Source organism: Equus caballus, chromosome 5 (genome assembly GCF_041296265.1).
Source record: "Equus caballus isolate H_3958 breed thoroughbred chromosome 5, TB-T2T, whole genome shotgun sequence".
Classification (NCBI taxonomy): domain Eukaryota; kingdom Metazoa; phylum Chordata; class Mammalia; order Perissodactyla; family Equidae; genus Equus; species Equus caballus.
The window spans coordinates 42,711,932-42,722,552 of NC_091688.1; the positions used below are offsets into that span (position 1 = coordinate 42,711,932).

Consider the following 10,621-nt stretch of genomic DNA (forward strand, 5'->3'; position numbering starts at 1 on the left):
CTTGGTTTGCTTCTTCTGAGACAAGAGCCAGGGCCTCGAGTCAGAGACCCGCTGAGGTCTTCATTCCCCTCTGGCCTTTTCCATGGGAGGACAGGAGGCTGAGCGCAGTTTCAGACCCTGCAGAAACGAAATGGTCTCAACGGCCCAGCAAAAGGGGGTGGGGTCCACACAAGGACAATGTCCAGGGGAGGTTGGGGGGTGTCTCTCTCTCTCTCTTTCTGGGGTTTTTGAAGAAGAAGCTCCCTTGGGCTGTCAAGGAGGATGAGGTTCGCTGGGGTGGAGCTCAGTCCTCGTGACAGGATGCTCTGAGGGTGGGGCCATTGGGGGTGGGGTGGGTTTGTTCCTGCCCCTGCTGAGGGAGCCCAGAGTGCAGCACTAATAGGATTAGGGTGTCTGACGTCTGATCAGGGTGTTGCTCACCCAGCCAGGGAGGGGTGCCCTGCTTTGGAGGAGGAAGGGGATACCTTGAGGCAGACCCCAGCCCTGAAGCCACAGCCACCTGAGGGGCTTCACCCCCAACTTCTGACCCCCACTCAATCCCTGAGTTCATACCCCACCCTGAGAGGTTAACCCTGATCCTTTCCTCCCCCATTTGTGCCATTTCACCTCCAACTTTCCATCCCAACCTGCATTCTTCATTCCTGGTACCCATCCCAGTTCTAAGCTCCCCCTCCTGACACTCTACCCAGCCCACCCGCTCTGGGTGCCTTCAGTGCATCTCTGAGCCTCCACGCTGGACTCCCACTCCCCACTGCATCCCTCCCTCACCCAGACCTTTCTCCACTGATGTGTCTGTCTGGTTCCAAGGTCTCCTTTGGGTGTTAACCTGTTCCGCATCCCAGACCCCCAGCTCCTGCCCTGGGCCTGACCCAGCATGGCAGAGAGCACTATGGGGAGGGGAGAAGGGCAGAGTGAGCTGTCCCACAGCACTGAGCCTGGGGTCCCCTCCCTTGGTTTCTGGGCAGCCACATTTCCAGGACAATATCCTACCTGTCACCCACGACCCCTGGATCCCCTTTCCAAGCTGCTGGGTGGGACCACTCCCTCCTTGTCCCTCTACTCCAGGCACAAACCGCCCCTTCCTCCAGGTCCCTAAAACTCACGCTGAGCTGTGCCCACTGGGGAGGGGCGTACTCCACTGAGGCCCCCATCTGTGCCCCCTAGGGCTCTCCCATTGTCCACCTGTATCTGTGCCAGCCTGGGGCCGGAAGCTGGGTTTCCAGGCTGGGCTGGTGGAGGGGGCCGAGGCACTTAAACCACATCAGCCCACAGCAGGAGGGCTGTCTTTCCCTCTCCCCCATCCCCTGTCATGGGCAGGGCCTGGCCAGGGTATAAATAGGTCAGACCGCTGGGCTTTCCCCACTCTTCCTCTCTCCCCAACCCTCTCTCCTCAGCGCTTCCTCTCTCTTGGCCTGGTGAGTTGTGGTCGCCTGACTGGCATGCGAGGGGTGTCAGGCCGAAGCTCGGGGTCGGAGAAGGGGGGCTGGTGGCGGCCAGATGTGCTAAATGGGTCCAGATGTGAGGTTCTGATGTGGAGGATCTGGGGTGGGATGTGTGTGTGCGTGCATGTGTGTGCATGCGTGCACATGTATGTGCACGTGCAAGAGAGAAAAAATAGCAAAGTGTGCAGGTGGCTGGATTCGAGCTATCGGAGGGGTACTGGGATGCTGGGGCTTGCATATGCTGCTGTTGTAGTATGTTTTGGTGTGCATGTGACCTGTGGGTATGCACAAGCACAAAGCTTCTGTTTGCACAAGTCCATGTGCACACTTGAGTGAGGGAGGCAAAGTGAAGGCAGAAGGCGACTGTGTGGGCTTTTGTTTAGTAGTGTCCTATAAGCCTCTGCCTTGCACCCTGCAGCCCAGCCCAAGGGAACTTGGCTGCCCGCCCCACCCCTTCCCTGCATCCTTGCCTCTGCCACCTCACCCGGCCCCTCCCTATGCTAGGCTAGGCGCTAGGCCACTGTTTTTTTCCACTGCAGGCCCCTGGGCAGGCTTCCAGCAGCCTTGCCCAGTGCTGGGAGGGAGAAGAATGGGCCTGGGTGGGGCTGCTGTGGGCTGAGCTGTGGGAGTGAACAGACTGAATAAGGGATGGAAAAAGCGCTGTTGTTGAGCATGGCCCGAGGGAGGCCCCGGGAGCTTGCTGCCTGAAGCCCAGAGCCTGCGCGCAGTGGGCCTGCAAATGTTCACATTGCCCACCGCACTCACCCTTCCCACCAGGGGCTGAGCCCTACCTTTCTGGGCTCCCCGATGGCAGGAGCAGGGTCTCACCAAGTGGTCCTGGAGGGATGGGGGTGGGTGAGGCATTCTGAATACATGACTGGGAGTGGGGGTGGGAAGACAAGGGTGTCTCTGTGACCCTGCCCCCAGATCCTGACTGCCACCATGGCGTACCCCCTGGAGAAGGCCCTGGATGTGATGGTATCCACCTTCCACAAGTACTCTGGCAAGGAGGGTGACAAGTTCAAGCTCAACAAGTCAGAGCTAAAGGAGCTGCTGACCCGGGAGCTGCCCAGCTTTTTGGGGGTGAGTGCCTACTGCCTGGGAGTATGCCCCCATGTGGAGCATTCCCCACAGAGGAGGGCAAGGCCCTGGGAGGCCCAGTCTTCTTGCAGAGCAGTAGCTGCAGCTGGCATCTATCACTGAGATGGGGAAGGGGGGCAGAGCTTGCTGTGGCTGCCTGGGGTGGAGAGAGAGAGTGCCCACCACTCCCTTCCTGGCCCCCAGCAGAAAGGGGGCTGAGTACGGGCCAGACACTCTGCCAGGTGCTTTGCACAATGTAACTGAAGAGAAATTAAGGCTCAGAGAGGTTAAGTAATTTCCCAAGGTAGTGTGCAAAGCTGAGATCTGCAAACCAGGATGGTCTGCCTCTTGCTGTCATTGCAGCCATGAACAATTTCTGAGTTTCTATTTGGCTCGTGGATGTGAAGGCACAGTTAGGGAGACACTCACACATCTACAGACTTCCCCAGAGCAATCGCAGCTTCCATCTGTATCAAACTTTATGCAGTTTATAGATTGCTTTCATGGCCACTATCTAATCGGATTCTTAAAATGACCCTGAGGGAAGACACTGTGGTGCCCTTCTCCAGCTGCACCTAGATACTCTGACTTCCTCATCTGAGGGGTAACCCTCCTCCCATCCTAGTTTAGCCCTGAGAGCTGGAGTTCCAAAACTGGGCCCCCAAAGGTGGCTGCACCTTCCTGAGCTCTGATCTAGAGATGGAATCCTGGTCTAGTCTTGGTTCCACTCCCGGGCTTCTGGTTTCTACCTGTAGCCTCTTCCCCCGTAGAAAAGGACAGATGAAGCTGCATTCCAGAAGCTGATGAGCAACTTGGACAGCAACAAGGACAACGAGGTGGATTTCCAGGAGTACTGTGTCTTCCTGTCCTGCATCGCCATGATGTGCAACGAGTTCTTCGAAGGCTTCCCCGATAAGCAGCCCCGGAAGAAATGAAGGCTCCTGAGATGCGGGTGGGGCCTGCCAGCTGGGGTCTTCTCTGTTGGCAGTGGGCATGGTGCCTCACCTTGGCTCCTCCAGATGGGTGTATGATGCAGAGCAAGTTCAATAAAGATTCTTGGAAGCTTTGAGGCTGGTGGTCTGAGAGACTCTAGGGGTGTGTGCGTGGGGGGCGCTGAGTAATATGTAGGGGTGGTGGTGGGGAGCACTGGTGGTTGAGCTTAGTTTTGTGGAGAGCAGACTAGTGAAGGTGGGAGAGGGATGTGAGGTGACTGAGGGTGTGTGTATGCACGTGTGTGTGCATGTGTGTGTTTGCGTGTGATAGAGTTGACTCTGATGGGGCCGAAGGCAGGGGGAAAGAGACCCGCAGAGGCTTGGAATGCCCCAGCTGTGGGATCTTAGCCAGCCTGCTCACCCCTCCCCACTCTCCAACCTTGCCTCTGGCGAGACCTATAACTGAGGTTGGAATGGGACTGAAGGTCACATCTGTTCCTAGTTGGGGTCTGGAATGGAGTCTGGGCACCCTGGGGGAGAGATGGGGGAAAGGGTTGAGTCACAGGGAGGGAGTAGTGAGGCCAGAGAGGAATGGGGCGGAGGGCTCAGTCTTGAAATTTACAGCCCAGGCCCTGTCCTGTCACGGCTTTCCAGTGCCCTGGCTTCAAACCCTGGGGATGGATGAATCCTTCCTGTCTGTGGAGGCCGTGTGCAGGGAGACCTGGCCATTGGCAGCAGCATGAAAATACTGTCCTTCTCTAACTCCTCTCTCTACCGCAAAGGTTCTGGGGTGGATCTGTTATCAGTTAGGAATCATGCCCCTTCAGAGAAGGACGAAGGACCTCAGAAGGGATGAGTAGAGGATAGTGGCTGGGTGGGAGTGAGGGAGTCACTGGGAGGTGACCCTAATTTTGGAGACAAAATTCCAGACATATGATCTGATAAATGAAATTGAGATTATCATCCCCCCACCCCCCCACCCCCCCACCCCCCCCTCCGCATATAATATCAGATACGATGTTGCTTTCCCTTAAAGGCTATCGGCTCCAGCATGCAGTGGGTGAGATTGAGGTTAGACTTCCAGGCCTCCTGGGTGATATGGGGACCTTTAAGAAAGAGGTGAGCAGAGGGCAGGTCCAGAGGCAGGGAGGGTTTGGTTCCCTTGACCTCCCAAGCCTTCCCCTTTGCTTCTCATCTCATCGTGTTTTTCTCTCAAGTTTCAGAGGAGTTGGGTAGGTGACTCAGATGTTCCCCTAGAGTGTGACTGCGGAGACTTGGGTAGAATTTTCATCCAGGAAAAAGTTTGCCTCCTCCCCGCCCCCCCACCCGCCCTAGTCTGCCCATCTTCCACGGGAGTGCCCTCCCCTGAGCCTCCTCCTGCATCACTCTCTACTTCGGAAACTCCTGTTGCTTAGCGACCAGTCCCTGCTGCCTCTCTAGCCTGGCCAACCAGGGGTGGGAGTGGAATGGGGGCTGGGGGGGAGGACCCAGGCAGGCTAGGGTGGGGCTGCAGCAGCGACAGATTCTAAGCCCCTAACTCGGTTCTGTTCTCATACTTGGACTGGTTGGCAGTAGAACAATGTCTGAGTCTCTCCTGGGATACAGGCAACTCTCTCTGACCCCTACCCCATTCATTACTGCACCCTGATCCCTGCTGCCCCCAACCCACAACCTCTACCCCATCACCCAGCCCCACCCTTTCTCAGATCCCCTCCTCAATCCTTGATTCTCAGTCCTCCATTTCAAGAGTCTCTGTGAATTCTTTCCCATGAAGATGAGTGAGGTTTAGAAGAAATCGCTCATTTAAAAGCCCTTTAAAAATCTTAGGCTCCATACTAGCTAATGACCCTGACAATGCCCTTGGCAGGAACCATCGCCCCCCACTGCTTCTCATCTTGAGGTGTGTCTGCTCCGCTCTTGGTGTGAGTGGAGGGCCCCAGTGTGGAGAGCAGCCTAGGGCATGGGGAGATACCCTGCATTTGGCCCACACCTCCTGGGTCTTCTTTCCAGGATAGCCCGCTTTCTCCTCCTCCACTCTGTTGTCCCATCAGATTGTGAGTTCTGATTTTTGGTTGGGAAAACAAAGTTTCTGGGACTGAAGATGTGTGTGCCATGGTGAACTCAGTGTGCCCCCCCTCCCTCCACTTGGAAACAAGGAAGGTGAGATTGGCAGAGGGGGTTTCTCCCCAGCCCCATCCCAAGAGGCTCTCACCTGGGCTTCCTCATGTCCCCGGCCCCTTCTCATTGGCCCTTTCCCTGCCCTGGTTTCCTGGTGATGGGAGCAAGGGAATAAAGACAGAGAGCAGTGGGAGGGAGCCTGTTTCCGCTGCCTGGTTCTCTGGTTTACTCTTTCCTTGGTGAGTCTTTCCTTCTGATCTTCCTGCTCATCCATACGGTGGGGCAAGGCGGGTGATGAGACCAGAAGGTGACAAGCTGTGGTGACCTCCACCAAGGAAGGCCCAGTCCGATGAGTGGGCATGTGCTCAGGGAGGAGAGGGCAGAGGATCTGGAATTGGGGTTATCAGAATTTCCTGAGAAGTGACTCTAGGGGTGGAGGTGGAGACCAGGACCAGCCAGGATGCTCCTGCAGATACCCAGAGGCGCTTGCCTTCAGTTGTGGTCCTGGCTGAGTCTCCTGGAGGTGGGGAGAAGCTGAGGGTTGTGGGTGGTGGGAGATGAATGACAGGTCCAGTTCGAGAATCACGAGGTGGGCTTTGGGCTGAAGGGGAGAGCCAGCAGCTGCTTCCTCCTTGCTCAGGACTCTACAGAGATTTACCTGCACCCCTCAAGTTCCTCGGGTGTTGCCTCCTTCCTCCCTAAGGGGGAAGTGGTTTTCAAGTCTGAGTCACAGGAGCTCCAGCTGCCTTGTCCCTTGGGTGGGTGCAACTGTGCTGATGGCCTGGAGGGCTCCATTCAAACCCAGCCTCTGGCTCCAGCTCTCAGAGTGACCCCGGAGCTTTCACTAGGCCTGCCCCCTCACTGCCTTGTGGCAGTCTGCACGTGCAGTTCCCTGGGCTGGAGACTTGAGACCAGCTGGACAAGTCCAATCACCTCTCCCCAGTTTCCTGTTGAGACCTTATCTCCCAGTTCCAGCCCCCTCCAACCTCTGGACTCTCCCTTTGCCCTGTCCCCCACTTCTACAATGGGACACTCCCCGCTATCAGGTCAATCAGGCATCTGTGCACAGGAGGGTGACTATGGTGAGGACTGTCTCTGGAAAATGAGTGCCCAAGCTGGACGGGGCAGGGAGAAGTCCTTACCCTTTATCTGCTCCATGTCTGCCACCAGTTTTTCTTTTGGGGAGGTCATCCTGTCATCCCTCTGCCCCTAGACCCCTTTTTCAACATTCCCTAAGCAGGAGAGCGTGCAGTCTCCTGCGAGCCTGGTCAGTCTCACCCCTCTGGCCGTTCCAAGACGGCCTTGGGTCTCAGTCCAACCTGCGCCGACACATTTGGGTCTACTCGTTGGTGGATTTCAGTCCCATTACGGGTTCCAGTCTCTGGTCCTTGAAGGAGGGGCTGGGAGGTGGGGGGAGTAGAAGGTCTGGCTTCCCCTGGCAATGTAATCGTCTCCTTTCCCTTCACCCTTCAGAGCCACACACCGTGATGGAGACTCCTCTTGAGAAGGCCCTGACCACTATGGTCACGACTTTCCACAAATATTCGGGGAGAGAGGGCAGCAAACTGACCCTTAGTAGGAAGGAACTAAAGGAGCTGATCAAGAAGGAGCTGTGTCTTGGTGAGGTAGGTGACTGTCCCCCTCCCTCCAAAGTCTGAGTGATCCCATGAGTACCATGAGGGGGTACCATGAGGGGGAGCACCCATACCACTGACAGAGTGAGGCGAGAGGCCCAGCTCTGCTTCCATAGACATCTAGCGTGAGGACACACACCTGCCGTCAAGGTGCCCTAATCTCAGCCAGGAGCAGGGTGGCCAAAAGGTACGGACAGAGACCAAAGGAAGAAGGTGGGCAACTTGGGCCAACAGAGCTTTGGACCTCCGTGCTGGAGGGTGAGTCAGGGTTCCCTGGAAAGAGGAAGGGTGGCATCTGGAGGGTGGACTACGGCCTGGGTGAGGGTTTAGAGAACGAGATCAAGGAAGCTTCTGTGTTGAGGCTAGACCTGCAAAGCCATGGTGGAACCTGTATGAGGGATCATGGGGGATGAGGGGACCCAGGGGGTCCAGGTCGAGCTGTGCACTGCTCAAGGGCAGGGCCCCAACCTGACGCCCCTCCATGCGCCTGGCACATCAGGGGCTCTCAGCTGGTGCTGACTTGGAACCAAAAGGACCTTTCTGCTCCTTTGTGAACACAAGGTTGGAAGGAGACCTAGTTGATTCTTACCAGATGGAGATGGTGGGAGGGAGATAACTGACAGAGGGGAAAGCCTGTGAGGTAGTCAAGATATTATTTTAACAGTTAAGAAAAAATTGAGGCTTAGATACATTATATAACTTGTCCAAGGCCACAGCTAGTATGAGGCTGAGTTGGAATTCCAGGCCAGGCCTGTGTGTCACCCTCCCTTTTTCCTTTAAAATTCAGCTTGCAGGCCTCTCCTGTCACATCCTGAGCCCTGGTGGGCCGCCCCAGAGAGCAGCTCCCCTGAGTTGCCCCTGTGGGCAGGGGAGAAGCAGGCGTGGGTGTCCCCCGGCTTGCCCTCCGGGCTTCCTGCCAGGCTCTCTGCATCCTGGGGTTAATGAGGGCAGAGGGAGGAACCACGAGCTGGCAGGGGTTAGTTACAGGGGGACAGGGCCCCTGGGGAGGGCCTGGCTATAATAGGAGCCCAGACTGGGAACAAAGATCACGTCACAGAGAGGCTGTTTCCATCTCCGTATGTCTCAAAGTTCTGTCTCCTGTGGAAAAGCTGGAGCTGAGGGCCCTGAAGAGGGGATGGCAGGATGTGCCTGTATTTTCTTCTTGTTCCACCCGAAGGCCCTGTCTCCATCCTCTTGGCAGAGCCGGGCTTGGTGGGCAGGGGACCAGACAGAGAGTAAGACTGGGTGCCAGGCACTCACTTCCACTCAGCTGTCTTGCAAGCTCTCCTAGAGAGGAAGGACTCGACCGTTTCTCAGCTCCAACACACTGCTCTCCTGGAGAGACGTGTTGTCTGGGTCAGTTCTCAACTCTCCCCTATAAGGACAGAAGGAGTTGGAGACAGGCATCATGCTCAGGCCGCATAGTCACCGACCTGTTTCTATTAGGTGTTATATACAATCTAGACCATTATTTCTTTGGATGGTGCAGTGTTGAGAGAAGGGAGGCTTGACCAGCCTTCCTGCTGTGATTTATTTAGATTCAGGAGTCAGGTCCCTGAGCCTCTGCTTGGTGCCAGGCCCTGTACTGGGTGTGGGCTGAGGGGAGACTCGGGGGGGGGGGGGGTCGAGATGCTCAGACGGTTGCTGACCCAGCTGGGGATCACCCTGAGGCTGCCTTCCCAGGGGATGGGTGGCACCACACACAGCAGTGGGGCAGGGCAAGGCGGTGTGGCTGACCTGTTCCTCTTCCTGGGTCCTCGAAGAAGATGAAGGAGAGCAGTATCGATGACCTGATGAAGAGCCTGGACAAAAACAGCGACCAGGAGATCGACTTCAAGGAGTACTCGGTGTTCCTGACCACGCTGTGCATGGCCTATAACGACTTCTTCTTGGAGGACAAGTGACCGGGGCTCAGCTCCTTGCCCTTGGCCTCTGCAGCTCCTCTCACAGACCCTCTGTGGCCCCTTGCGCTCCTCTCCCTCTCAGATGGCCCTGCTTCAGACTTCTCTCCCATCAAAGCAAATAAAGATTTCCCATTCCAGGTGTCTGGAGGCTGGTTTTGAAGACATCTTGTCCACCTTGGCTGGGGATAGTGTGCAAGGAAAAGCTTCTCCTTGAGTGGGTTGACAGTCTCTGGCATTAGGGTCCTGGGCTTCCACCCCACTTCTTGTCCTTCTACAGTGTGACATCATTGAGCTTATCTGGGCTTAGGTTTTTTTCTTTTTTTGGTGAGGAAGATTGGCCCTGAGCTAACATCTGTTGCCAATCTTCCTCGTTTTTTTTTTCTCCCCAAAGCCCCAGTACATAGTTGTATATCCTAGTTGTAAGTCATTCTAGTTTTTCTGTGTGAGATGCTGCCACAGCATGGCTTGATCAGTGGTGGGTAGATCCGCACACAGGATCTGATCTGGTGAACCTGGGGCAGCAAAAGCTGGCATGCAAACTTAACCACTATGCCACCCGCTAGACCCTGGGCTTAGTTTTGCCGTTCTGGAAAATGGGGAGATTGGGCCAGGCTTCTGCTTGCTGCAGAGATGCAGAGAAAGCTAAGAGGGAAAGTGCTTTGAGAGTGAGGACACGGAGGGAAGTGGTGCACAAGCCAGTCTGATTTGTCACCAGCTTGCTGGAGGCCACCCTGCAACACCAATGCAAAGGGGAAGTCTGGCTCTGGCTCCAGGCCAGCCCCCTTTCCCTCTCCTCCATATCTCCCTCAGCCGCAAGTCCCACCCCAGCCCGTCCCACCCCAATCATCTCTGGGGTCCAGTGCTTTTTGCTCTCCCCACCTCTCCCTATCAAAATCATTTCTCAGGACAGGATCTGAAAAAGATTTTCACTACAGGGTGAATAACTAATGATGCTTACAAGGCTCGGCTCAGGCGTGTGTGCACAGTAGTGGGCAAGAGGCTCCGGGTGGAATGCCAGGCGCGGGGGGAAGGGAGTGGGGGCGGTGGTAGGAATTTATTTTTGCTGGGAGATGGATGTTCTAGACGTCCTTTAAATCATATCCTGTAGACCACTGGCTGGTCCTCTCCTTCATCTAGGGTTGACCCTGAACACCCTCTAGGCGCCCCGCCCCCCCATGCCCTCCACCTCCCCACCCCCGTGTCACACGTCTCACGACGGTGGGCAAACTGAGCTATGGAGATTAGGGGGCGCTCCAGGTCACTGGGCTTGCGGGGGGTCTCCACTAGGGGCCCCCATCCTTCCGCCAGGCTCCCTCACCTTCGGAACGCGGAACAACCCCGGGGCAGGAGGCGTGGAAAGTTGAGAGGGGCCGGGGGTGTTCGTGTTGTGTAAACCACGGGCGCGGGGTGGGGCGCGGGGTGGGGCGCGGGGCGGGCCCTGGGCGGGTAGGGTGGACACACCGGCCGGTATAAGGCGGGCGCCCGGTCGGCTACACAGCGCATCACCTCGA

General features: G+C 56.5%; 2 protein-coding genes across 4 annotated transcripts; both read left to right on the top strand.

Moving 5' to 3' along the window:
* The first annotated feature begins 1,251 nt into the window (after window positions 1-1,251).
* On the top strand, window positions 1,252-3,589 carry S100A4 (S100 calcium binding protein A4). 2 transcript variants are annotated; one of them, XM_001494605.7, is made up of 3 exons: window positions 1,252-1,415; window positions 2,370-2,525; window positions 3,293-3,589. In XM_001494605.7, the coding sequence occupies exons 2-3, from the start codon at window positions 2,385-2,387 to the stop codon at window positions 3,455-3,457; spliced, it is 306 nt and encodes a 101-aa protein (XP_001494655.1). In that variant the 5' UTR covers window positions 1,252-1,415; window positions 2,370-2,384; the 3' UTR covers window positions 3,458-3,589. The 2 variants fall into 2 exon arrangements, with proteins under 2 accessions (XP_001494655.1, XP_005610166.1); XM_005610109.4 differs by having other exon boundaries at window positions 1,367-1,415; window positions 2,340-2,525.
* Window positions 3,590-4,552: 963 nt separating this feature from the next.
* S100A5 (S100 calcium binding protein A5) lies at window positions 4,553-9,250 on the top strand. Of its 2 annotated transcripts, XM_070267109.1 has the most exons (4): window positions 4,553-4,686; window positions 5,465-5,614; window positions 7,046-7,197; window positions 8,970-9,250. In XM_070267109.1, exons 3-4 carry the CDS (start codon window positions 7,060-7,062, stop codon window positions 9,108-9,110), a joined length of 279 nt encoding a protein of 92 aa, XP_070123210.1. In that variant the 5' UTR covers window positions 4,553-4,686; window positions 5,465-5,614; window positions 7,046-7,059; the 3' UTR covers window positions 9,111-9,250. The 2 variants fall into 2 exon arrangements, with proteins under 2 accessions (XP_070123210.1, XP_023496899.2); XM_023641131.2 differs by lacking the exons at window positions 4,553-4,686; window positions 5,465-5,614 and having other exon boundaries at window positions 6,716-7,197.
* Window positions 9,251-10,621: the final 1,371 nt, after the last annotated feature.